Source organism: Notechis scutatus, chromosome 1 (genome assembly GCF_049901735.1).
Source record: "Notechis scutatus isolate UNSWTSFEM ecotype Mainland chromosome 1, rNotScu1.2, whole genome shotgun sequence".
Lineage (NCBI taxonomy): Eukaryota > Metazoa > Chordata > Lepidosauria > Squamata > Elapidae > Notechis > Notechis scutatus.
In genome coordinates, this window is record NC_142009.1 from 20643805 (window position 1) to 20668675 (window position 24871).

Below are 24871 nucleotides of genomic sequence, written 5' to 3' on the forward strand. Positions count from 1 at the left end.
TTCATGTATGTTAAAAGTAGCCAAGATGGAGAAGCACTGGGTGAAAGCAACCTTCCCAGCAAAAGTCTGTACAGATTCTTAGTCATCCAGGTCATGGTTATTCCAAAAGTGCTTTTTCAGGAGGCAACTGGACTTTCTTGGTTTTTTTCTTTCTTTGAAGACGTTTTCCTTCTCATCCAAGAAGCTTCTTCAGCTCTGACAGGAAACACTTGGAAGTTATCTCTGTCCTCAGGGTCACCTGAGTAGACGAACACCCTTTGAATGATGTGGGAGTAAGAATGGATTTCCAGGGGAAAAAATACTGCAGACTACAGGAACTATTTGCCCTACTCAGGTGACCCTGAGGACACAGATAAAACTCCAAGTATTTCAATGACCCCCTAAAAGGATGCAAATGATCAGCTGTCTGCAAGGAGTATAAATCCTTCCATTCCCACTATCCTGTCAGAGCGGAAGAAGCTTCTTGGATGAGAAGTGAAATCTCTTCAAATAAAAAAAAAAAAAGCAATTGTCTCCTGAAAAAGTACCTTTGGGACAACCTTCCCAGCAGTTTTTCACGGTCCCAGAGATTGCTCCATAACTTTTTTGAACTGTGGAATTGCAGAGATAAGTTAGATAGATGTTGGGTAAAATTGGTGCATTGAGTCCCACCAGTGATGTCCCACCATCATACAATCTGTGATTCTCAGAAACGGAAAAATGACTGGGGGGTGGGGGGGGGGGGAGATTCCAGATTGGGGAAGGTTGGTGTATAATGAAATTAATCTGGATTAATTTGCATTAAAATACAACCTTCATATATTTCTCTATCGTGCCAAGTTTCATGTCTTTTACATGATGAGAGAAGGGTGCCCTGGCACTATTTTTCCCTCTTCCTGGTGTGGCTTGGCAGACGTCCCTTGGGAGAACATCAAAAATCTTCCACTTAATCCTGCAAGAAGCAGAAATGAACTTTGGACCTTGGCCAGGTTACAGGAAGAAAGATCAAAAGCCAGGACTCTGCGTACCACCTGCCTTACTGACCCTGCCAACACTGGCTCCATTCTTCTTCCTTTTACTAACAGGTGAGTAATCCCCTCCTTTTCCTCCTTTTCAGCTTCTTATTATGCCATCCATAGTTATGAAATTAGATAGCATACAGATGATTGTAAATGGACAAATACAGGCAGTCCCTGATTTATTACCATGATTGAGACCAGAATTTCCAGAACATTGCACCCATATTTGGTCGCTACTGTATAAAAAAGATGTTGAGAAATCAAATTCAAATTGTTAGTCACCTTCTCATCCCCTTGCTTTTCTTGTTGCTTTCAAGTTTAGAAAACAGATTTCCATTTCTACTTTTATATGAAATTCCCAAATGCAGTGTCTAAATTTAGAACTGGGGCAAGTTAGCTACTGTGGAAATGTTTATGCAAATCTCAAGCATCTAATCTGTGTTTCATGATCTTGAATAGGCACAGAACCGTAAACCTAATTCTCTCCCCCAAAGAATGTAGAACTCAAATGTTGGGGGCTTGATGATGGAACTGGGCACTTGATGTACCTGTATGGCAGATCGTGAGGACTTAGAAAGAGGATGAATGTCAGATGATGTGCAAGAGCCTTTTCCTCCTATGGTTCTGTAGCTATGATAGACTTTGGTTCCCCAAATTCCAGTGAAAGGTTAATCAAATGCAATTGTACGCCAGTATCTGGTTCTTCTCCATGTAGATGTTATTGCTTCCCGCCCACCAAACAGCTGTTGGGAAGACTGTGGGAGAGCAATCTTTCTTGGCTAAAATAGAGGAGAAAATGCTACTCTTATCTTAATAGCAAGAAGTTTTAGAAACTGAAAAAGCAGGTGTGTATGTGTCCTTGAATTAGACAGCATCTGCTGTTCTCCAACCGTGGCCTGAAGTTTTTCTTGAGCTCAGCACAACCAGAAGACTGTGAAATTCTAGTCTTGCCTCAGTCATGAAAGCCAGTGAGCCCAGCTCAGCTCACAGAGGTGCTGTTGTGGGCAAAAGAATATCATTATATTTGCTGCCTTGAGATACTTAAAATGTTAAAAATGAATAAATAAATGCACTGGAGGAAAATATGTTGCTCAGTCTTGGCACTAGGCCAGAAGTGATCAATGTTTGCCTAAATCCCCCTTTTGCAGCCATAGAGCCTCCTCTGACCATCATTGCAATAAATGATAGCATAATTTCTTACCCACATTAAGCTCAGAACAAAACATGAAAAAGATAGTATAAGCTACAAAGTAAGAAAATCACAGTTAGAAAGGAAAAAAAAATCCTAATATATCTTTGGAAACCCTAGCCTCACACATTTTCTGGCATTTATGCCTCCCTCCCCCAATAATAAACCTAGTCCTTGACCGTGAAAAGATTACCTAGTCCTTTGTTTTTTAAACTTAACAAGATGTAGCAGAATAACAGAGTTGGACGGGACCCTTGGAGGTCTTCAACCCCCTGGTCAAGCAGGAGGCCCTATACCATTTCAGACAAGTGGCTGTCCAGTATCTTTTTAAAAGCCTCCAGTGATGGAGCACCCACAATGTCTGGAGGCAAGCCATTTCACTAGTTAATTGTTCAGTCAGGAAATTTTTCCTTAATTCTAGGTTGGTTCTCTCCTTGATTAGTTTCCATCCATTGCTTTTTGTCTTGCCTTCAGATGCCATGGAGAATAGGTTGACTCCAGGGGTGAGATTCTACCAGTTCTCACCTATTCACTAGAACCAGTTGTTAACATTCTAAGCAGTTTGGAGAACCGGTTGTTAGAAGAAATTACTGGTCTAATCCTGTAAGGAAGGCAGGAAGGAAACATTCTGGTGTTACTTACAGAAACTGCCTCTCCGTTAACCCTTATTACATTCTTGGCAGGACTAGACTTCCTGTCTCTGGAACACCTCTGGAGGTTTTTTCCCTCCTTTGCTGGTACTTTGCTTGTGTGGAATGACCATTCAAAGTTACAATGGCACTGAAAAAAGTGACTTATGACCCTTTTTCACACTTACTACTGTTGCAGCATCCCCACAGTCATGAGAGGCCAGGCGAGGAGATGCGTGCCTCGATGTGAGTGATATTGAGTTGGCCCCACCCAGCCAATAACACGACCACCAAGCCATGTCCATCCACCCAGTCACATGACCACCAAGCCATGCCCACCACCTAAGCCACGCCCACAGAACCGTTTGTTAAAAATTTGAATCCCACCCCTGGCTGACTCCCTCTTCTTTGTGGCAGCCCCCCAAATATTGAAACACTGCTATCATGTCGCCCCCTAGTCCTTATTTTCATTAAACTAGACATAACCAATTCCTGCAACCATTTTTCGTATTCCCTGAAATAAGAACGGTTCCCTCAAGGTCATCTTTTCCCACATATATGCATACATACATAGTTGTGTGGATTTAATCTCCCAGAAGTCCCAACCCAATCTTGTTGCTTTCCACCGTGCTTTCCCTGTCACCTACAGGATAGGGATTCTGGAATGTGAGTTATTAGAATCCTAGAGTTGGAAGGGAACTCCAAGCTGGTAAGACTGCTTGGTGGAGGATTTGCTAAAGAATTTTAGACAAATGGTTATACAGCCTGTTGCAAGTCTTGGCACACCTGAAAGTCAGCAGATGGAGAAGGATATCCAGGTTCAATTTCCTGATGTGGGGATATAATTGAATTTGCATGAACTTATATTATTCTTTTATTGTTGCAGCTGGCAGCACTGGGGCTGCACCGATGACCGTTCCAGGTGAGACTCTTTTATATGGAGATGCATATAGAATTTTAAGGCTCTTCCATATCTTGCCTCTGTGCTGATTTAGCATCAATACCATCCCCTTCCAGCTCTGTTTCCTACTATATCATTCTTTCAGCAGCTGATTTTCTTCCTCCTTTCCTGAAGGGCAACTAACATAGCAAACTTTCTATTTTAATATTTGCAACCTGGGACTCCCCAGTTTTGTTTGGTGTGTGTGTGTGTGTGTGTGAATGTGCCATTTGCTATTTCTTAGAACTCTAAGAAACTCTATTTCCCCTCTACTTGTTTTAAGGCTCCTTATTAGATTTCACAGGAAACTTTTATCAATAAATTCCGTGTTAAGGCCTTCTGCCAGTTTACCAATATAATGGCTAAAATTCAGCACAACTTGATATCCCATAATCCATCAATTACATTTTGTCAATTTCTTAACTGTACCAGTTTAGTTGGAAGCTCAGGAATTTTGATCAAATGAATAAAAGCTAGTTTATCTATACAGATGCCAATTAGGAAATAGTTACAGTAATTCAAAGTAAAATATATTTCATCAAAATAAATGCTTGACTTGTGCGCTTAAAGCTCAGCCTGCTAAACAGGTATTAAAATAGCATTCTTATGGCCCTTTATCTTGAAATTGGGCTTAGAATAGAAAGCTCTTTAGATAGAAAACAATCTGCTGTAACATTCAACTTGATTACCTTAGCAATAATTGACCCTTAACAAGAAAGTGATGGTTCATTACATCTGAGCCCAACTTATTCATAATGGACATAATGTACGCCTAAAGTTAGCAGGTGTCTGCTAGGCATCATAGCAGTGCCAGCAATACAGCTGTGGTGGCACAATGGTTAGAATGAAATATTGCTGGTTAACTCTCTGACTGCCAGCAGTTCGATTCTGACTGGCTCAGCCTTAAGGTCAGTAAAATGAGGACCCAGGTTGTTGGGGGCAATGTGCTGACTCTGTAAACCATTTAGAGAGTGCTTGGATCATGCCCAGTATTTCCTAATCGAACCACAGAAAACTACAATGATCTAATACATATCGATTTTACAGAAGACAATGTTGAAAAAGCACTACGCAATCTAAAACCATCTCTATCTATTGGACTGGATGGAATATGTGCCTACTTCTTAAAAAAGCTATCCACTGCCATAGCAGAACCTCTAAGCATAATCTTTGAAAAATCTTTCAAGACCAGCTCCTTGCCTAACCTATGGTCACAAGCCACGGTCATCCCCATCTTCAAAAAGGGAGACCCCAGCCTAGTTGAAAATTACAGACCAATCTTCTTATCTGCGTCACCTTTAAAGTCATGGAATCAATTATTAACCAATCCATTATCCTCCACTTAGAGACAAACAACCTACTCTCCAATAAACAATTTGGTTTCAGAAAAAAACTATCCTGTAATCTGCAACTCTTACACTGCAAAAACATATGGACTATACAACTCGATCAGGGCAAAACAATAGACGCAATCTACATAGACTTCTGTAAAGCCTTTGATTCAGTGGTACACGACAAACTACTCCTAAAAATAAAATCTTATGGTATCTCTGGACAACTGCATAACTGGATAGAAGCATTCCTGTCAAACAGATAACAAATGGTCAAAATTGGGAGCATCCTATCAAATTCTGTACCTGTCAACAGTGGTGTCCCCCAAGGCAGTGTTCTAGGACCAACTCTTTTCATACTCTACATAAATGACCTCTGTGACCATATTAAGAGCATCTACGTTCTCTTCGCTGATGATGTAAAGCTATTCAACACCACAGACAATACTGCTACCCTTCAAAAAGACCTTGACTATGTATCAGAATGGTCAAACAAATGACAACTTCAAATCTCAACAAATAAATGCTCTGTTCTACATATTGGCAAAAAAAATCAGAAAATAAAATACAGGCTGAATAGTCAAGACCTTGTTGATGACCCAAACTCTGTCAAGGATCTTGGAGTATTCATCTCAAATGACCTAAGTGCTAGACCCCACTGTAACTACATAGCCAAAAAGGAGTTGTTAACCTAATCTTACGTAGCTTTTTCTCTGGTAGTATTACACTAATAACTAGAGCATACAAAACATTTGCTAGACCAATACTTGAATACAGCTCATCAGTCTGGAACCCATATTACGTATCTGATATTAACACAGTTGAGAAAGTCCAGAAATATTTCACAAGAAGAGTTCTCCACTCCTCTACTCGTTGCAGAGTACCTTATGCCACCAGACTCGAAATTCTAGACCTAGAAAACCTACAACTACGCTGCCTTTGGTCCGATCTAAGTATGGTATATAAAATCATACATTGCAATGACTTACCTGTCAATTAATACTTCAGCTTCAACCATAACAACACAAGAGCAAACAATAGATGCAAACTCAAGGTTAATCGCACCAAACTTGATTGCAGGAAATACGACTTCAGCAACAGAGTGGTCAATGTCTGGAATACTCTACCTGACTCTGTGGCTTTTTCCCCAAACCCCAAAAACTTTAACCTTAGACTGTCTACTATTGACCTCACCCCTTTCCTAAGAGGTCTGTAGGGAGCATGCATAAGCGCACCAACGTGCCTACCGTCCCTGTCCTATTGTTTCTTTTATATTTTTTTTATTTTTCTTATATGTATCCATGTATTCATAACTATGTTTTTACTTATTCCTATTATCTTATAAGCAATTGACAAATAAAAATAAATAAATAAACTATGAAGCTGAATATAAGTCTAAGTGCTATTGCTAACAGCTGGACATAGAAGCAGGAGCCAATGATGCTCAATTGCATATCCCAAAAATTCTCTTTCAAGAATTTGTACTTTAAGCTGTGGTTGGGCACCAGAACATGTGGGTAGTTTCCTCCCAGTTGATGGTTGCCATCTCTCTGTAGGTTTTGAACAATATTTGGGATTTTTCCCCCCCCCCCCCCCAAAAAAAAAAAAACCCCCCCCAATTGTAAAGGCCGAGACCCAAGGCCAGCTGAGAGGATGCTTCAAGGGACAAGTTGAATGTAGGAAACCATCAAGTTGAAACTAGAAATTATATGTGAGCCTGAGCAGAGTTGCAAGATGGGAGCCAGAGAGCATGCCTGAGAATTATAATATAGCAGGTTATAATTGATAACAGATGTGGTGCAGTCTGGATGGTGAAGCCAAACCAGAGAAACCATCTCTTAATGAAAATACTCCCTCTGTAGTCCCAAAAGTGCTTTTTTTTCAAAGGGCAACTGGATTTTTTGTTTTTCCTTGAAGAAGTTTTGCTTCTCATCCAAAAAGCTTTTTCAATTCTGACTGAATGGTGGAGAATGGAAGGATTTAATTCTCCGTCATTCGGTCAGAACTAAAGAAGCTTCTTGGATTGAGAAGCAAAATGTCTTCAAGGAAAAACACACACAAAAAATCCAGTTGCTTTTTGAAAAAAGCACCTTTGGCATAACCATGACCTGGATGACTTAGACTCTCCATAGACCCCCTGTCTGTGGAGTTCCAGTAGTTCACCTGAAGAAACAGTGATCCACAAAGTTTGGGATTGATGGCTCTAATGCTAGAAGCCGCCATAATTGTTTCCCTTGGTGGATTGAGTACAAGAAGAATTTGCACTTTTACTGGGCCATAGCTCCATTCCAGATACATTTTCATTTTAGCAGACCTACTTTCCCTTAGTTCAGTGCCTCAGGGTGCAATATAACCCTTTACATTCTTGAATGACCATCCCTAAAGATTTGAATGGATGCCTCAAAAACCCAGTTGAACTGTTAGTTGAATGGACTCAAAAGGGAGATATCTTCAGCATGCAGAGAATAATTATATCAACTGTATTTTATAAATAGGATAGGCAAAATATCCTGTCACAGAAGATTCCAATCCTGAAATTTGTTTTGATGTCCAGCTACTTTCAGAAGACTCAGATTGGCCCATTTTGAGATTGGGAAGTTCCATGGTAGAAATTTGTTCCCACACTTTAGTTATTACTGTCTATTTAAATGAAATACAATTTTTGCCATGGCCCCACTTAATTTCTTGATGCCGATCCAGGGTACCTTTCGGATTTTGAATTCCGATATGTAAAATTATCCCCAGATGATTTGCCTGACCCTACCCTAGTTGTTCACCGGCCATGATGCGGCTGTTTCTCCCCCGCTGAAGTCCTTCTTCTGGAGCTTTTCAAGACAGTAGCTCTGCCCTTTTCTTTCCAGAGGTACGGCTGGTCAATGGACGCACCCGGTGCCAGGGACGGGTGGAGATCTTCTACAACAACACCTGGGGCACAGTGTGTGACGACGACTGGGACATTGTGGATGCCAACGTGGTGTGCCGCCAACTCGGTTGTAGCCATGCCATCGGCATGCCACCAACCCTTTCTTTTGGCAGAGGGCAAGGACCCATTTTTCTAGACAATGTGGACTGCAAAGGAAGAGAGGCAGCCCTCAGTGAATGCAGCAGCCGTGGATGGGGCATCCACAACTGCTACCACTATGAAGATGTGGCCGTCATGTGTAATGGTACAAAGGTTTGGGACTGATGGATTGCAGTGGTGGTGGGGAAGGGATTGGTGTCGAAGTAGATCAGTAGTGGGATTCAAATTGTTTTACTACCGGTTCTATGGGTGTGGCTTGGTGGACATGGCAGGGGAAGGATACTATAAAATCCCATTCCCTCCCCACTCCTGGGGGAAGGTTACTGCAAAATACCCATTCCCTCCCCACTCCACTAACCTGCTTTCCAGCTCCGTTCTCCTGTCTAGGGCAACAAAAGAAGACCCAGCCAATCAGCTGGGACTCGGGAGGCGGAGAATAGATGGGGGTGGGGGCCAATCAGAGGTGGTATTTGCCGGTTCTCCAAACTAGTCAAAATTTCTGCTACCGGTTCTCCAGAACTGGTCAGAACCTGCTGAATACCACCTCTGGGATTAGTGTTGAAATTTGCAAGATGATGGCGCAAAGCCTACTTCTTTATGTGTTTGTGCACTGAACATGCCAAAAGTTTAGGTCTCTGATTATGATCCTGCACTGGTCATCTTGCAAATTTTGACAACCTCCCCCTGATGCCCTCCCCCCTGCCCCCCAGCGATGGGATTCATTTATTTATTTTTACTACCGGTTCTGTGGACGTGGCTTGTTGGGTGTAGCACGGGAAGGATAGTGTAAAGTCTCCAGTCAGAGGTGGTAACTGCCGGTTCTGTGAACTACTCAAAATTTCCGGTTCTCCAGAACTAGTCAAAACCTGCTGAATACCACCTCTGCTGCCCCCACCATGTCACTAGTGTGGACAGTTGTGACCTAGTTTCATTTTTTTCTGCTCCATCTTTATCTTTTCTTTGACTTGTGAGAAAGGCAGTGACTTGTTTCACAGATTGTGCTAAGCCATAATAGAGTTGCAAGCAAGCTTGGCATGGCACAACATGTGAATCCAAACACCGCACTTTTTAAGCCACAGTTTCTATCTTGGCGCAATACGCAAATTTATACACTTCTGGTAATTTATTTAATTCAAGGAAGTTCAGATGTTTTCTTTAAAAGGCATTAGGGTATTATTATTTTTTTAGATTTGCCTCAGTTTGGTTAAAAGGCTTGTGCGTTGAGTCTTGATGTTTGAAGACTGGAATTAGGTAAATGCAAATCATGTTCCTTGTAACCAAGAACAGTTACCCTCCAATCTGATTCATTTGTTTATTGATTCAGCATTCGTGGTAGGTTTCAGGTGACTTTCCTTTAGGAGATCATGGTGCTGAGTGCAGGTAGTCCTTGACTTATCATAGTTCATTTAATAACCATTTGAACTTACCACTGCACTGAAAAAAAAAAAAGCGACTTAGGACCCTTTTTCACCCTTACGACCATTGCAGCCTCCCCATCAAAAATTCAGATGCTTAGCAACCGGTTCATATTTATGACTGTTGCAGGGGTCATGTGATTCTTTTTTTCCAACCTTCTGACAAGCAAAGTCAATGGGGAAGCCAGATTCACTTAACAACCGTTTTATTAACTTAACAATTACAGTGCTTCACTTAACAATTGTGGCATGAAAGATCATCAAATGGGGCAAAATTCACTTAACAGCTGTCTTGGTTAGCCAAAGGAATTGTGGTCGTAAGTCGAGGACTATTTGTATAGAGTCCTACCCCCAGGGGTGGGATTCTACTGGTTCTGTCTGGCTCTGTAGAACCGGTAGCTCTGAAGAGCAGCAGACATAGAGCCGGTTCTATGTCTGCTGCTGTTTTGGCCCACCTGCCTGCCTGGGCTCTTACCTGACCTTTATTTCCTGATTTTTCAACCTCAGCTGCTGTGCAAGGCACAGCTGCGGTTGAAAAAGCAGGAAAAAAGTGCTTTTTCAAACGCTGCTTCTCTACACGCAATGCTGTTCAGCTGTCTGGGCAGCAAGCTGACGAAGATTTAGACGCGCGTATAAGGAAGCACATCGTAAATCACCGAACTGGTAGCTTAGCCCTGTCGGATCCCCCTCTGCTTCCCCCCCCCCTGGTTTTTTTTTGGAAATTCCATAGACAATCCGAAAGAACCAACATTTTAGGCTGAGAAATTATCCTTAGCCCGAAGTTATCCAGGCAAACTCCACAGCTGAGTGAGATTTGAATCTTCTCTTCTGTCTTCTTCTGCAAAAAGAGTTGCAACATGTGTCGTCGGAGGCCACATGCAGCCCACCAGCTTCCGTTTGGTGCTCCTAAAGCCCCTCCCCATTGGGCATAATCTAGTAGAAATGGACCAATAATTAAAAAAAATATAAATCCAGAAATTATACATTATTCAAGTCGTGTTTGAAAGCCAGAACAGGTAGAGGCTTTACTATATCCCTTGAAATATATCCCTCGACCTACAGCATTGGGGCTAGAATTTCTGTCAGGGAGCAAGGTGGTTATTAAATACAATCCTTGTTGCCACGGTTGTTAGGTGAATCGCAGTTAAGCAAATCCAGCTTCCTCCATTGACTTGGCTTAGCGAGAAGCAGGTTTGGGAAGGTTGCAAATGGCGACTACATGTTTCCAGGGCACTGTAACCATCGGAAATACATGCCAGTTGCCAAGCAACCAGATTTTGATCATGTGACACTGGAAATGCTGCAACCGTTGTAAGTTCAAGAAGTAAATAAGGAGAAATTTTCAGACAGGGAGAGCAATCAACCAAGGGAACAGAAGCTTTCAAGAAGAGACTGGGCTGCCATCTGTCAGAAATGGGGTAGGGGCAGTGATGGCTAATCTTTTTCCTCGTCGCATGCCAAAAGTGTGCGTGCGTGCCTGCACCCATAGTGTAATGCACACGACCCCCCGCCTCCTGTACATGTATGCGCGACCCCTGCACACGTACTGCACACCCCTGCGCATGTGTGCATGACCCCACCACATGTGCCCCGCCCCAATCAGCTGGTTGGCAGGGGCCCGTGCGCATGCACAGTGGGTCTTTTCCGGGCGACCTCTCGCATGCCAGCAGAAATGGCTCTGCGTGCCACTTCTGGCACACATGCGATAGGCTCGCCATCGCGGGTGTACGGTCCCCTGCTTGGGCAAGGGATTGGACTAGATGACCTACGAGGTCCCTTCCCACTCTGTTAATCTGTTACTCATAAGTCATGTCTTTCAATGCCATAGTTACTTCAAATATTGCTAAACAATGGGTTGTAAATTGAGGACTACCTGTCTCCCAGTCACCACCAGAAACACCATACATTGCACTATGCCGTAACGTGGATTTCATTTTGGCTCAGTGTATTATATGAATCTGGTCTGTCTCTTTACTCCAGATCTTCAGCACATAATCCTCTGTTCGTTTCAAAGCTGGAACTGGCAGAGACAGGTCAGAGCATAAGGTATCAGCTTTGGGCTCTTTTGCCAGGGAAAAGTTTGGTGATTTCACCATTTTTGCAGTTTCAGTCAAGAAGTGTTTGGCGCTCTATTAGTCCCAAAGCTGTATTTTCCTAACCACCTCTTAAAAGAACTTGCATTAAACTAGGACTTGCATTCTCATTAAGGAATCAGGAAGAGTTTGGTAGCATACTTTCCAAGTATGAAATGTCATTCAAAGATACATGATGCACAGGGGTGGGATTCAAATTTTTTAACAACCGGTTCTGTGGGCGTGGCTTAGTTGGTGGGCGTGGCTTGGCGGTCATGTTATTGGCTGGGCATGGGCAACTCAATATCACTCACATCGAGGCATGCATCTCCTCACCTGGCCTCTCATGACTGTGGGGATGCTGCAACAGTTGTAAGTGTGAAAAATGGTCATAAGTCACTTTTTTCAGTGCCATTGTAACTTTGAATGGTCACTCCACACAAGCAAAGTACCAGCAAAGGAGGGGGGGAAAAACTCCAAAGAAGTTCCTGAGACAAGAAGTCTAGTCCTGCCAAGAATGTAATAAGGGTTAACGGAGAGGCAGTTTCTGTAAGCAACAGCAGAATGTTTCCTTCCTGCTTTCTTACAGGATTAGGCCAGTAATTTCTTCTAACAACTGGTTCTCCAAACTGCTTAGAATGTTAACAACCGGTTCTAGCAAATAGGTGTGAACCTGTGGAATACCACCCCTGATGATACAGTTCAGGAAAGTTTATGCCTTTTAATAAAATTTGTTAGTCAGAAAAAGATGCTATCGGTCTCCTGTTTTTCGCTCTCATTAAAGGAAGTGCAGCGGGTTCAATCTGGGCTTTCATCAATTAATAGATAAAAAAGAGGAAGGCTTGATTAAAAGAGTGGCTGAATAATAGTAGCTTTAGAAGCAAAAGAGAATTCTATGTTCAGAGCATTTTTAAACAGCTGCTTTGAGTAGACCAGGAACAGTTGTAGTGCAAAAGGAGATCAGAAGACACTAAACTGATCAGGACAGCTGGCACAGTATGGAGCAGGCACAGTATGGAGCGGACACAATGTGTTGGGCTGATTGCATGTAGAGAGAAACACTGGCGTTGTGAGTATAACTTTTATAAGAAAATATTATTGAGGCTGGTGCATGTGTGAAAGAAACATAATGGTAAGCTTGCTTTTGGTGCTGAGGAGAGCCAGTTTGTTTAGGGGTTGAAGGCATCAGTATTGCCTACAGTACTGCCTACAAGTTAAGAGTCCATAATATGTGCTTGCCTCCCTTTTATAAGCACAGCATCTGATCTGCACAGGTCAGAGAGAGAAGAGAAAGGGATGGACTTGGAGATGAAGGAAGTGATGAAAATCTTAAAAGGAAGTAGATTACAAAGCAAGTTTTTCAGATAAGGAAAGAAATTCAGAATCCTTCTATATCTAGTGGTCAGTGGTCACTATCTGTTTTGGAGAATTGACTACAGCAAGATATTTTTTTTCAGAGAGGAAGAGATATGTGAAGAACCTAGTGGCACCTTGAGATATATCTCCAGACAATATGTGATATGAGCATCACATTATCTACCCCTGAAATACCAGATATGTCCATTTAAAGTCTGGATGTCACCAAAATAAATAGTAATAGTAACCTTGCCTATGGATTGAATACTATTTCTAAGGGGAGCATATAGCTGATGATCTTCTTCTTCTTCTTCTTCTTCTTCTTCTTCTTCTTCTTCTTCTTCTTCTTCTTCTTCTTCTTCTTCTTCTTCTTCTTCTTCTTCTTCTTCTTCTTCTTCTTCTTCTTCTTCTTCTTCTTCTTCTTCCTCCTCCTCCTCCTCCTCCTCCTCCTCCTCCTCCTCCTCCTCCTCCTCCTCCTCCTCCTCTTTTTCTTCTTCTTTCCTCCTCCTCCTCCTCCTCCTCCCCCCTCCTCCCTCCCCCTCTTCTTCCTCTGGCTTTTTTTTACATCTTCCTCAGCTGGTGTCTTTCAGATGAACTAAGACTAGAGGTTCTTAAAATATATTTGAAGGGCACAAGTTTGGGAAGGTTGTGTAAATTCATCAAGTCAACCAACTATAATTTAAAATAGAAGCTGTAGGGTCATTATGGTGCTCTCTTGAGTTTGGTGGTTTTCTTGCAAACATTTCATTACCAAACTAGGTAACACCACCAGTGCTAGCAAATAGGATAGAAGTTATAGGACACTGCCTGTACAGAAGAGTTGGGGGCGCGGCACACGGCCATGGTGTTGATATAATTACTCTATAGTTTTCTTGATCTTCATGCATCCATTTTTTCTGTCTTTGTAGAACTGCTACCCACGCAATCAGCAAAAGACCCTGCCAGCAAAACAACCACATCCCCATTAAAAGATAAGAAAAGTAAGTGCTTTCTAGATTTACTTAAAAAATCATCTTTAGCTGGCTTGCTTATTTATTTTTGCAAGCGTATGACTGGAAAAGGAAGGAAAGGATATTTGTCTCAAGGGCCTTATAACCTAACAGGTAGCATATGGTGGACAGCATCTGAAAGAGGGGAAAATAGAAAGTAGGGAAAAGTATTCATTTATTTCAGATATATTTACTTAAGGTCGGATAGAGTGGTGTCTGGTAGCTACAATAACTTTTTACTACAGGTACTCAATAGCCATTGCAATTTTCTGCTTTGTTCGTGGAATTTTATAGCACGGGACGAAAGAGTTCAGATGATCAAGTCTTCCATTCACTGCTATTGGCTTTTTTGGGTTGGTTTCTTTTTCTTATTAGAAAAAGTCAACCGTAGCAGAGGAGAAGATTGAAATATTGCATAATAGTGGCCTCTTAATAATGGGTTTTCTCTTCTAGGTCTTCTTGGTTTTTTTTTCTTTTAGTAGACATTTCTGCCTCTTCCATAAAAAGAACTCTGTCATGCCCCTGGTGGAGACTGACTCTGAGGGAGAGGAGGAACAGCCGACAGGGAGTGGAAATGTGGCTCCAGAGGTTGTGGAGGAGGCTGGGGAAGGGCAGAAGCCGGCTGGGCAGTCAGAGGAGGACCCAGGCCCATCCCCTCTCCATCCTGGGGCACGCAGGGAGGAGAGGATAAGGGAGAGACGTGGTCTACTGGGGAGGAGAGGGCCTTGATCCTCTTCATGGGCTGCAGCTGTGACAACTGGATAAGAGGATGGACATGCGTTCGGGCCAGTGCTGGAAACACAGCTTGGAAATATCTCTAGTTTATTGTTCCTCTCTGAGTTTGGCATCCTTTCCAGTGTGTGTTCTGATATCTGTGGATGTCTTCAAGTCCTTGGTTTGTGTTGTTTTTTTACTCTTTATAATTTAAACGGCATTTCCTCCTCTTTGTAACTGCTTGCATGGGAGTTTTTTTTGTCTCCAGTCAAGAATATTTGGAGCTTGGAAGCAAAGTGAAGGAATAAAAGGGGCTTCACCTGTTTTTTTGTGATTGTGTTTATTTTGTATTCCACCCTGGGTCATCACAAGCTCATTTTTTTTCTCTCAAAAGCGATAAACAGAGCAAGGCAGATGGTTGGGTGATCCTCTGGTCTCTTTCAGGTAATGGGAGAATCCGGCTGGTGAACGGGGCTAACGCCTGCCAAGGCCGAGTGGAGATATTCTACAAAGGAAACTGGGGCACTGTGTGTGATGATGAGTGGGAGCTGCATGATGCCAATGTGGTGTGCAAGCAGATGGACTGCGGCCATGCAGTAGCCTACAGGACCAACGCCTACTTCGGCTACGGCACTGGGCGGATCCTCCTGGATAATGTGAATTGCGATGGAAACGAGCCTCAACTCTCAGCCTGTTTCAGCCTCGGTTGGGGCATCCATAACTGTGGTCACCATGAAGACGCTGGGGTCATCTGCTCTGGTGAGCAAGTTGGAAAAGATGCCTCAACCGCCTAGACAAGGCAGGCAGCTCCCAGAGAGATTTTGAACTGTATAATTAGTGTAACATACCATAATCATAACATACAGTGGTGGGGTTCAAATTTCTTTACTACCGGTTCTGTGGGCGTGGCTTGGTGGGTGTGGCAGGGAAAGGATACTGTAAAATCTCCAGTCAGAGGTGGTATTGGCTGGTTCTCTGAACTACTCAAAATTTCCGCTACCGGTTCTCCAGAACTGGTCAGAACCTGCTGAATACCGCCTCTGATAACATAACCCTAACATAATGAAGGGGATGTGCAAACTGTAAACATGGCCAAACTTGGAAGATTCTTTGAATGACTTTGACTTTGGCTGTTGTAGATATACTACAAGTGGCCTGACCTTGGAGCAGGATACTCCAACCTTGGAGCTGCTTTCTTTAATTAAAACAGGGTGACATTGATTGAAATATTTTGTGGGGAGTGGGTGGGTGGGGGGAGGAGAGACTAGGCAATCATCAATGGAAGCTGAAATAGGAAAGTAAGTAGATTTTGGTTCTGTTGATACAGGTGGTCCTTGACTTATGACCACAATTTTCTGTTGCTAAGCAAGACATTTGTTACGTGAGGCTTTGCCCCATTTTATGAACTTTCTTGCCACAGTTGTTAAGTGAATCACTGCAGCTATTAAGTTAATAAGGAGCCTCTGTGGTGCAGTGATTAGAGTGCAGTACTGCAAGCTACTTCTGCTGCCTGCTGGCTGCCTACAATTTGGCAATTCAAATCCCACCAAGCTTAAGGTTGACTCAGCCTTCCATCCTTCCAAGGTGGGTAAAATGAAGACCCAGATTGTTGGGGGCAAGAGACTGACTCTGTAAACTGCTTAGAGAGGGCTGTAAAGCACTGTGAAGCGGTATATAAGTCTAAGTGCTATTGCTAATAACACAGTTGTTCAGTGAATCTGGCTTCCCCATTGCCTTTGCTTGTCAGAAGGTCACCAAAGATAATCTCATCGCCCTGGGACACTGTAGCCATCATAAATGAGTCAGTTGCCAAGCATCCGAATTGTGATCAGGTGGCCATGGGGATGCTGCATTGGTCACAAGTGTGAAAAATGGTCATAAGTCACTTTTTTTTCAGTGCCATTGTAACTTTGAACGGTCACTAAAAGAACTAGGGTAAGTCAAGGACTGCATGTAACATGCTGATGGTTTTAACATTAGTTCATGAAGCAGAAGACCAGACTACAATGGCAGCCTGTGTGTCCTTGAGAACTTTGTTCTTTAAGAAAACATGTGAATGCAGCTTTGGCGTAAGGAGAAAGCTCAAAGAAGCTTAAATGTCCTTTGCTTCACCTAACAAGGAACAGTGTGCAAACAGAACCCCTAATTAGATTAATGCAGCTATGAGGCTCTAAAGCTATATAGTTTAAATATAGATATAAAGCTATATCTCCCCGGGAAATGAGTTGAAATAAGTAAACCTCTAAACACAAACTTAAGTTCAGCTTTGCCAGTTTGGGAATTCTAGGAATGACAATCCCAAGTCATTTGGGCGTGTTTCATGGCCTAGAGTCGGAGCTCTCATCTCACAATCAGGAGGCTGTGAGTTCGATCCTAGGTAGAGGCTAATATTTGAAATAGACTCTCCTGCTCGAGCAGGGGGTTGGACTAGATGACTTCCAAGGTCCCTTCCAACTCTGTTATTCTATGTTAAATGGAGTGCTAAACTTATGTTTTACCGACAAAGAAATAAAGGTAGACTAGTATAGATCAATTTCAAACTATTTAGCTCTCATCAGCTAGCTATAAACCTTCTGCGATTCGAACCTGGGCTCGGGTTCGAATCCCAAAGGGTGTGGCTAGCTGATGAGAGCTAAATAGCTTGAAATAGATATATACTAGTCTCCCTTTATTTCTTTGTCAGCAAATCATAAAATTAACACAAAATTAGTTTGTTGTGAAAGCGACTGCCTGTGAAGGCTCCTGGATTGGGGCTGAAAGGTGAAAGTGGAAGCCGTATGCTCCTTCCCATAATTGGGTAGACCAGGTTGCCCTGATAGACTGGTCTCACTGGAAAAAACTCATGTGGAGGGTAGGACCCTATTTTCTACTAAGGGCTGAGTGTGAGGAGCAGCAGATCGCTCGCTCCGAATGGCTCCCTGTGCAGCTCCAGCAGGCCATGTTTATAGTCCTCATGGTGGCCTAAACCTATCTGGAGAATAATGCTCTGGCAAAATTGAAAGATTTAACATGTGATGAAAATGAAAACATAGAACTTGTCCAGGGCATCCTTGAAGGAAGAAGATTCTCGAGATGGAATGCAACAGTACAAAAGAACTCATGTTTGGTTCTTGCCTTCTAAGATGAGGAAGTTCTTTTACTACTTCTAAGAAAGTTAGATCTAGATAAGGCTTCCGTGGCAGACATTCATAGACAAAATGGGAATAGCAGCCCTTGAACTGTCACGATCTCAAGTCAAATCAGGGGTTTGTGACTCAAAAAAATGTGTGTTTTGAACTAGGCATAGAAATGACAGTGGATATATTCTCACCACAGAGCTTCCCATAATTAGCAAAGGTGTATTCAATTAACCCAGTTTTCTGGATTCACATGACATATTGAGCCAGGCATTGATCACACAACTGGATTCACCCAACTTGCTGGCTAAGATGTGGTTAGTTATTTTGTGTAATTTTGTTCGGCATGCACAGACATCTATTACAAGATTTCCAGAGGCTAAATTGAAGGACATCAACCTTCTGCATCCTTCTTTGCCTTTTTCCTGATTTTTAGAATTATTAGAAATAATTGAAGTACCCATCAATTGCTTTTCATTTAATATTTTGTAATGAGCAAATATAGTTCACCAGAAATTGATCGATGGAGTTAACTCCTCAGCAGACAACAAAATCTGTTGCTGGCACCTTTATTTGGCATGGCCAACCTTTCTTACTATTGTGTCTCAACAGGGCTAGGGACAACCACCACCATTATGCCAATCACCACATTAGTGGTAGAGGACTATAAAGAATCATTCACAGATACAGTCACAGGTAAGAGGGACCACTATAATTCCACTCTCCATAAATCACCAAATTTGAGGGGAGGGAATGTGAGCTAAATCAAATTCTTCCAGTGTGGCTCTTGTGTCTTTCCATGCTGCGGGAGGAAGAAGCTTTAGACTTTAGAGCATTATACCTGGGCATCCTATTGAGGAAGGCTACCAAAACTAGGCCAGATGCTACCAGTGATGTACTGAAAAATGAAACAGGCAGATTACAGGAAAGCTAACTCTTGGACCCAGGGTCACCTTTGACCTCTGAGCAGACTGCCAAGGGTTATATTCTAAGAAGTAAAGGGAACCAGGGGTTTCTGCAGGGATGGTTTTAAAAAGTTGGTGGCTTTGAAAATGTGATCTTTTTTTTTTACCCACTATCCCTCCAACATCCTTACAGATGCCCTGATAGGTAAAGAATTAGGTAGAACTTAGAGCAAATCTAAATTTTATCTTTATTGTTTAATTTTATTTTTAGCCCTTGGAAGGATTAACCATTACAATTTGGTGGCAATTTGGAAGGAGCTGTGGGCCTCCCCCAAGTTCTGGGGGTCAGTGTATGAGCTCTCTGGCTTCAGTGTTTGGGGCTAGAGGGTTGTTTTTGTTGTCTCTTTTGCATTGCGGATATGTCCACATCAGGATTATTATTACTATTTCAGGGAGGGCTTTTGAAGAGCTTGATCAAGTCGTGGCAAAACTCAGATGCTCTTCCCTAAAGATTGAGACACAACTCTGGGGGCCTATTGAGAACCTAGTGATTTGCTAAGGCAATGCTTAGAAAATCATTATCCGTTCTGGGCATCATAATTTCAGAAGAACATTGAAAAGTTGAAAGGGCTTAGACTGGATAACTTGAACTGGTAGGAGATTTGAAACTCAAGTTTCAAAGGGGGCAAGATTGAAGGAATTGGGGAATGCTGGGTCTGGACAAGCAACCATTAAGAGGAGATACGTATTTTATTATATTAATACGTTTAGATCAGTGGTTCTCAACCTGTGGGTTGCGACACCTTTGGGGATCGAACGACCCTTTCACAGGGGTCTCCTAAGACCATCGGAAAACACATATTTTTGATGGTCTTAGGAACCGAGCCATATGGTTGGGGGTCACCAAAACTTGAGGAACTGTATTAAAGGGTCGTGGCATTAGGAAGGTTGAGAACCACTGGTTTAGATAATAATCAATGAACTCAATAATCCCCGTTGTCGGTAGATAGGAGCCCAACAATTTAAACTTGGATAAAGGGATTAAACATAAGAAAATGGTTTTTTAAATAATATCCTTGCATTTGATCGTGGATCCAGCAGCCTTGCCTTCAGGCTGAACCTCTTCCGTGTAAGTTTTTAAACAGAGGCTAGAAGGCTACTGTAGTTGTCGATTTTCTTCATGACAAGAGAGATTAGATTGTCTTTTTCTTCCAATTCTGTGATTCTATAAACTGGGTTTAAACAACAGAGAATAGCCCACCTTCCTAACATTCATTTCACATAGATATCAGGGTGGGAATGCGCTCACAGTTGAATGTCTTTGCAGTCACTGAGGATACAATTCAACCCACCTCTGAAACTGAGATGGCAATGACGTCAGCCCTTCTTATGTTGGAAAAAAAAAGTAAGTTTTTAGCCCTGGATGCTATGCAAATATTATAGTGCAAATTATAATGCAAATATTGATCAGACACAAGTGGCCCTTTTAGTTTTCACATTTCTGGGGGGGAGGGGGAGGGTGTGTGTGTGTGATTAATCCTGGAAAAGTAGAAGTTCTCCAATACTTTTTTTTTTCAAGCCAAGGGGAAGTATTTCCTCATGATGACTGAATTAAAGCAAGGGAACCCAGCTGTGGTATCTATAGGGAAGGAAAGTTAACAAAATCAAGACAGGTAGAACAAGAGTAGGAGATGAGATAAGGAAGGTAAGACAAGAAGCCAAGAGTGGAAGCTTGCCAGAGGGAGATCCAATCTGGAAATAAGGAGGGAATTCCTGACAATGAGAACTTTTAAATCAGTGGAACACCTGGTAGAATTGTGGGTGCTCCATCACAGGATGTTTTCAAGAAAAGACTGGATGACCATTTGTCCCAAATAGCTGTGGTGGCACAGTTTTAGCCTGCAGTACTGTAGGTTAATTCTGCTGACTGCCGCCTGACTGCAATTTGGCAGTTCAAATCCCACCAGGCTCAAGGCTGACAGCCTTCCAGCCTTCTGAAGTCGGTAAAATGGGGACCCAGACTGTTGGGGGCAATAGACTGACTCTGTAAACCGCTTAGAGAGAGCTGTAAAGCACTGTGAAGCGGTATATAAGTCTAAGTGCTATTGCTATAATATGAGAACTCCTCCTTTGGGCAGAGGGTTGGACTTGAAGACCTCCAAGGTCCCTTCCAGCCCTCTAATTCTATTATATTGTTGAAAGGCTGGAAAAATGCCTTTCTTCTGAGGATTCGATTTTCCTGCTGGGAGAGCTCTGGTGCAAGGATACAGACAACTGCTTGAAAGCTGGATCTTTTTATTTTTCAGGAAGGCGAGAGATAGCAAGAAGTCTGTGTTCCTGGGGCTAGCTAGCTTTGTATGATAAGCCGCTGATTTTTATACTTTTTTTCTCCTTTTGTGTGTGAGTGCTTGTGTTTGTATTTCTTAATGTTTTAAATCCTGTCAGGGGTTGTCTTCATTTCCGCCGGACAGTTTCGTCCTAATGTTTTCTTATATTTGTTTTGTGGCAATCTCCTGTCTGTCTCCTTTGCAATATATTTTGTGTCTTTTGTCTGTTTGTTTTGCTGATTTGGCATGTTTTCTTTTCTTGTTTCCCTAGTTTTCTTAATTATTTGGGCTTTTGTCTAAGGGGTTTCTTTAACCTTTTATTTGATTCCTTTTCCTATGCAAGTTTGTTTTATGGCTGGCCTGATGTTCCCCTTGGGCTTCCTGCTTGGGTGTCACCACTGTCCTCGTGAAGTTCCCTTTCCACAATGGCAAATGAAACTCTTACCCATTTGCATGGACCAAGCAGATGTTTAAAAGAGTCAGGTTTCAATCATGTTGTCACAGCTGTCGTCTTTTTTGTTCCTCCCAGCAGACCTTTATGAGATTGTTATACAGAGAAAAATACTATTCTGCTACCTAGTAACTAAATAGATTGAAAGCATGAGTAAAATCCCTTTCTTTGAAAGAAATCTCAAAAGCAAATTCTTTTGCATCAGATGGAATGATAGCTGGTACAAAACCACACAGGGAAAGTTCTGGGATTGGCTTTGATAACATGAATAAACCCAGGAAAGTGGATAGAGCAGGGCTGCTGAAATTCTTTCCAACTCCTTTACTAGTAGTGTTCAACAGAGCCAATCCTTCCTCCATTCCCCCCCACCCTCCAGCCCCTTACAATGAACTAACATACTATGATTGTATGAGCTGCTGCTTTTTTCTTTTGTTGTATCTCTGTGTGTTTCAAAAGCCCTGTCTGTACTCCCAGCTGTGCCAAGGTTACAGCTTTGTTTATTTATTTAACTCTGCTGGTGCTGGGGCAAAGGCTCCAATAGGCTGGAGGGTGGAAGGAAAGAAGACAGCTCAGGTGCCTGCAATTTTATCCAAGTGGTTTGCTCTTCCACAAGGAGATCTACACAAAATTAAAATTTGTGTCCACCAAAATATTTCTGGAGCCTCAAGTGAATGGAACAACTCTCTAAAAACACTCTTCAGCCTGAGTGAATCCAGGATGTGGGCTTTCTTTCTTTCTTTCTTTCTTTCTTTCTTTCTTTCTTTCTTTCTTTCTTTCTTTCTTTCTTTCTTTCTTTCTTTCTTTCTTTCTTTCTTTCTTTCTTTCTTCCTTTCTTCCTTCCTTCCTTCCTTCCTTCCTTCCTTCCTTCCTTCCTTCCCCTCCCTCCCTCCCTCCAAATTAACTGCAACTCTGAAGATGGTCATGTCAGTTCAGCCTATTTTTTCTCTTACTCTGACCAGCAGGTGGCGGCATACGCCTGGCGAATGGGAACAGCAGCTGCCAAGGTCGAGTGGAAGTCCTTTATGGGGACTTCTGGGGAACAGTTTGTGATGATGACTGGGATTACCCCAACGCACAGGTAGTATGCCGCCAACTGGGCTGCGGCGCAGCCATTGGGGCTACCGTGCTGGGCTACTTCGGCTATGGCAGTGGGCCCATCCTCCTGGACAACGTGGATTGCATCGGCACAGAGACCGAGCTGACCGACTGCTTTAACCTGGGATGGGGACAGCATAATTGTGGGCATCATGAAGATGCTGGCGTCCTCTGCAGAGGTGAGAGATGCAAGGGTCAAGGTTCATCATGATTGGCCCATTCAGGAGTGAAATTGCAGAGTATATACAGGCACACATATATACAGGCTCTTTGCTCAACTGGGTGTGTTTGTGAGTGTGTGTATGAAGTGGATTGCAAACCCCATTTCAGCTTTCTCTCTGGAAAAATAAGGCACATTCTGCCTCTAATTTGCTGTTCAGAAAAAATGCAAATGCTCAGTTCCCGGCTAGGCAACCTCTTCTAACATATGTGAAATTTTCAGACCGTATTATGAGTGCTCTCTTTTGCTGATGCCCAAAACATTTTCTTGATTGCTATGGCGCTTACAAAACAGTCATTTACCAAGGCAAAACTGCTAAGTTGCTGCAAGCAGCTTCTCCAGTTGAGAGCATTTCCTGTTGCTTCAGTTTTATCTTTGATTAAATTTTTCTGGACTGGCGGGCTATAGAAGAAAGCACTCAGCTTGCAGCCATTCTCTGTTCTTACATTTGGGGAAAGATTAGGGTGCTTGGGCAGAGATCAGAAGCAAATTTGCAAACCAGAGTAGTGCTAGAATTTACGGATTTGGTTGGCCTGCTTCAGTGATGGGATTCAAATTTTTTGACTATAGGTTCTGTGGGAGTGGCTTGGCGGGCATGGCGTGACTTGGTGGGTGTGGCAGGGGAAGGATACTGTAAAATCCCCATCCCGTCCCCACTCCTAGGGGAAGATTACTGCAAAATCCCATTCCCTCCCCAATCTACTAACCTGCTTTCCAGCTCCGTTCTCCTGTGCAGGGCAACAAAACAAGACCCAACTGATCAACTGGGACTCAGGAGGCAGAGAATAGATGGGGGCGGGGCCAGTCAGAGGTGGGATTTGCCGGTTCTACTCAAAATGTCCGCTACTGGTTCTCCAGAACTGGCCAGAACTTGCTGAATACCACCTCTGGCCTGCTTCCAATATTGTTACTTTTGAATTAAAAACTTTTTTTTCCAAAAAAAGATAGCCAGGCAAGGTGGGAGTGTGAGAGGTCCCAGAGGAGATGCATTGGACACCAGTCCTAATTAAGAGTCATCTAATTAAGACATGCCTTTAAAAACAAAGACGTATCTGAAGATTGACTAATTTAACATGCATTTATTCTGTTCCTCTTCGCTAGTCTGTGCCTTTTTTCCTGGATTGCAGGTGCAGAGGAATCAGGGGTTTCCTTGCAAGAAGATACTTTTGCTACCACGACTTCAACCACCACTCGTCCCAAAGAGGGTATGTAAACTCCCAGCTGCTCTTAGCACGTGATGTTGTTCTTGCCTAAAAGCAGGGGTGTCAAACTCAAGGCCCACAGGCCGGATGTGGCCTGCGGGATGCTTAGATCGGGCCCATGGGGCTGCCCTACAAACAGCAAAGGACTGGCCTTTGCTGTTTGTAGGACACTGCCACTAGTTTGTCTGCCAGTGAAAACAGAGCTTGGGAGGGCTGTGTGCAGGGGTGGGATTCTATAGGTTCGCACCTATTCGCTAGAACCGGTTGTTAACATTCTAAGCAGTTTGGAGAACCGGTTGTTGGAAGAGATTACTGGCCTAATCCTGTAAGGAAGGCAGGAAGGAAACATTCTGGTGTTGCTTACAGAAACTGCCTCTCCATTAACCCTTATTACATTCTTGGTAGGACTAGACTTCCTGTCTCAGGAACGTCTGGAGTATTTTCCCCCCTCCTTTGCTGGTACTTTGCTTGTGTGGAGTGACCATTCAAAGTTACAATGGCACTGAAAAAAATGACTTATGACCATTTTTCACACTTGCGACTGCTGCAGCAGTCCCCACAGTCATGAGAGGCCAGGAGATACGTGCCTCGATGTGAGTGATATTGAGTTGCCCATGCCCAGCCAATAACATGACCACCAAGCCACGCTCACCACAGAACCGGTTGTTAAACATTTTGAATGTTTAACATTCGCTGGCAGAGGGCTGTAGGAGGCTATTGCTGCTGAAAATGGAGCCTGAGAAGGCCGTATTTGGCCCCCTCAGGCAGAGGGCTAGCAAAAAAAAAACTAACAGCAAAACAAAAAATGTTTCTCCGTTTCCATTTGAGCATGCAAGAAGGGATAGGAAAGGGAAAGAGGAAAGACAAAGAAAAAGAAGGAAAGAGGAAAGACAAAGAAAA

The 24871-nt window shown here is 42.8% G+C and overlaps 1 protein-coding gene across 1 annotated transcript in view; it reads left to right on the forward strand.

Annotated features, from left to right (window-relative positions):
- Positions 1-823: 823 nt before the first annotated feature.
- The window catches only part of SSC4D (scavenger receptor cysteine rich family member with 4 domains), a 32041-nt gene continuing 7993 nt past the window's right edge, over positions 824-24871 (forward strand). Inside the window, exons 1-9 of the mRNA XM_087957962.1 lie at positions 824-1064; positions 3703-3738; positions 7949-8254; positions 13861-13932; positions 15100-15414; positions 18384-18467; positions 20004-20081; positions 22414-22728; positions 23897-23974. Of these exons, the coding sequence (XP_087814088.1) occupies positions 947-1064; positions 3703-3738; positions 7949-8254; positions 13861-13932; positions 15100-15414; positions 18384-18467; positions 20004-20081; positions 22414-22728; positions 23897-23974 (1402 nt within the window). The 5' untranslated portion in view covers positions 824-946. The remainder of the gene's footprint in view (positions 1065-3702; positions 3739-7948; positions 8255-13860; positions 13933-15099; positions 15415-18383; positions 18468-20003; positions 20082-22413; positions 22729-23896; positions 23975-24871) is intronic.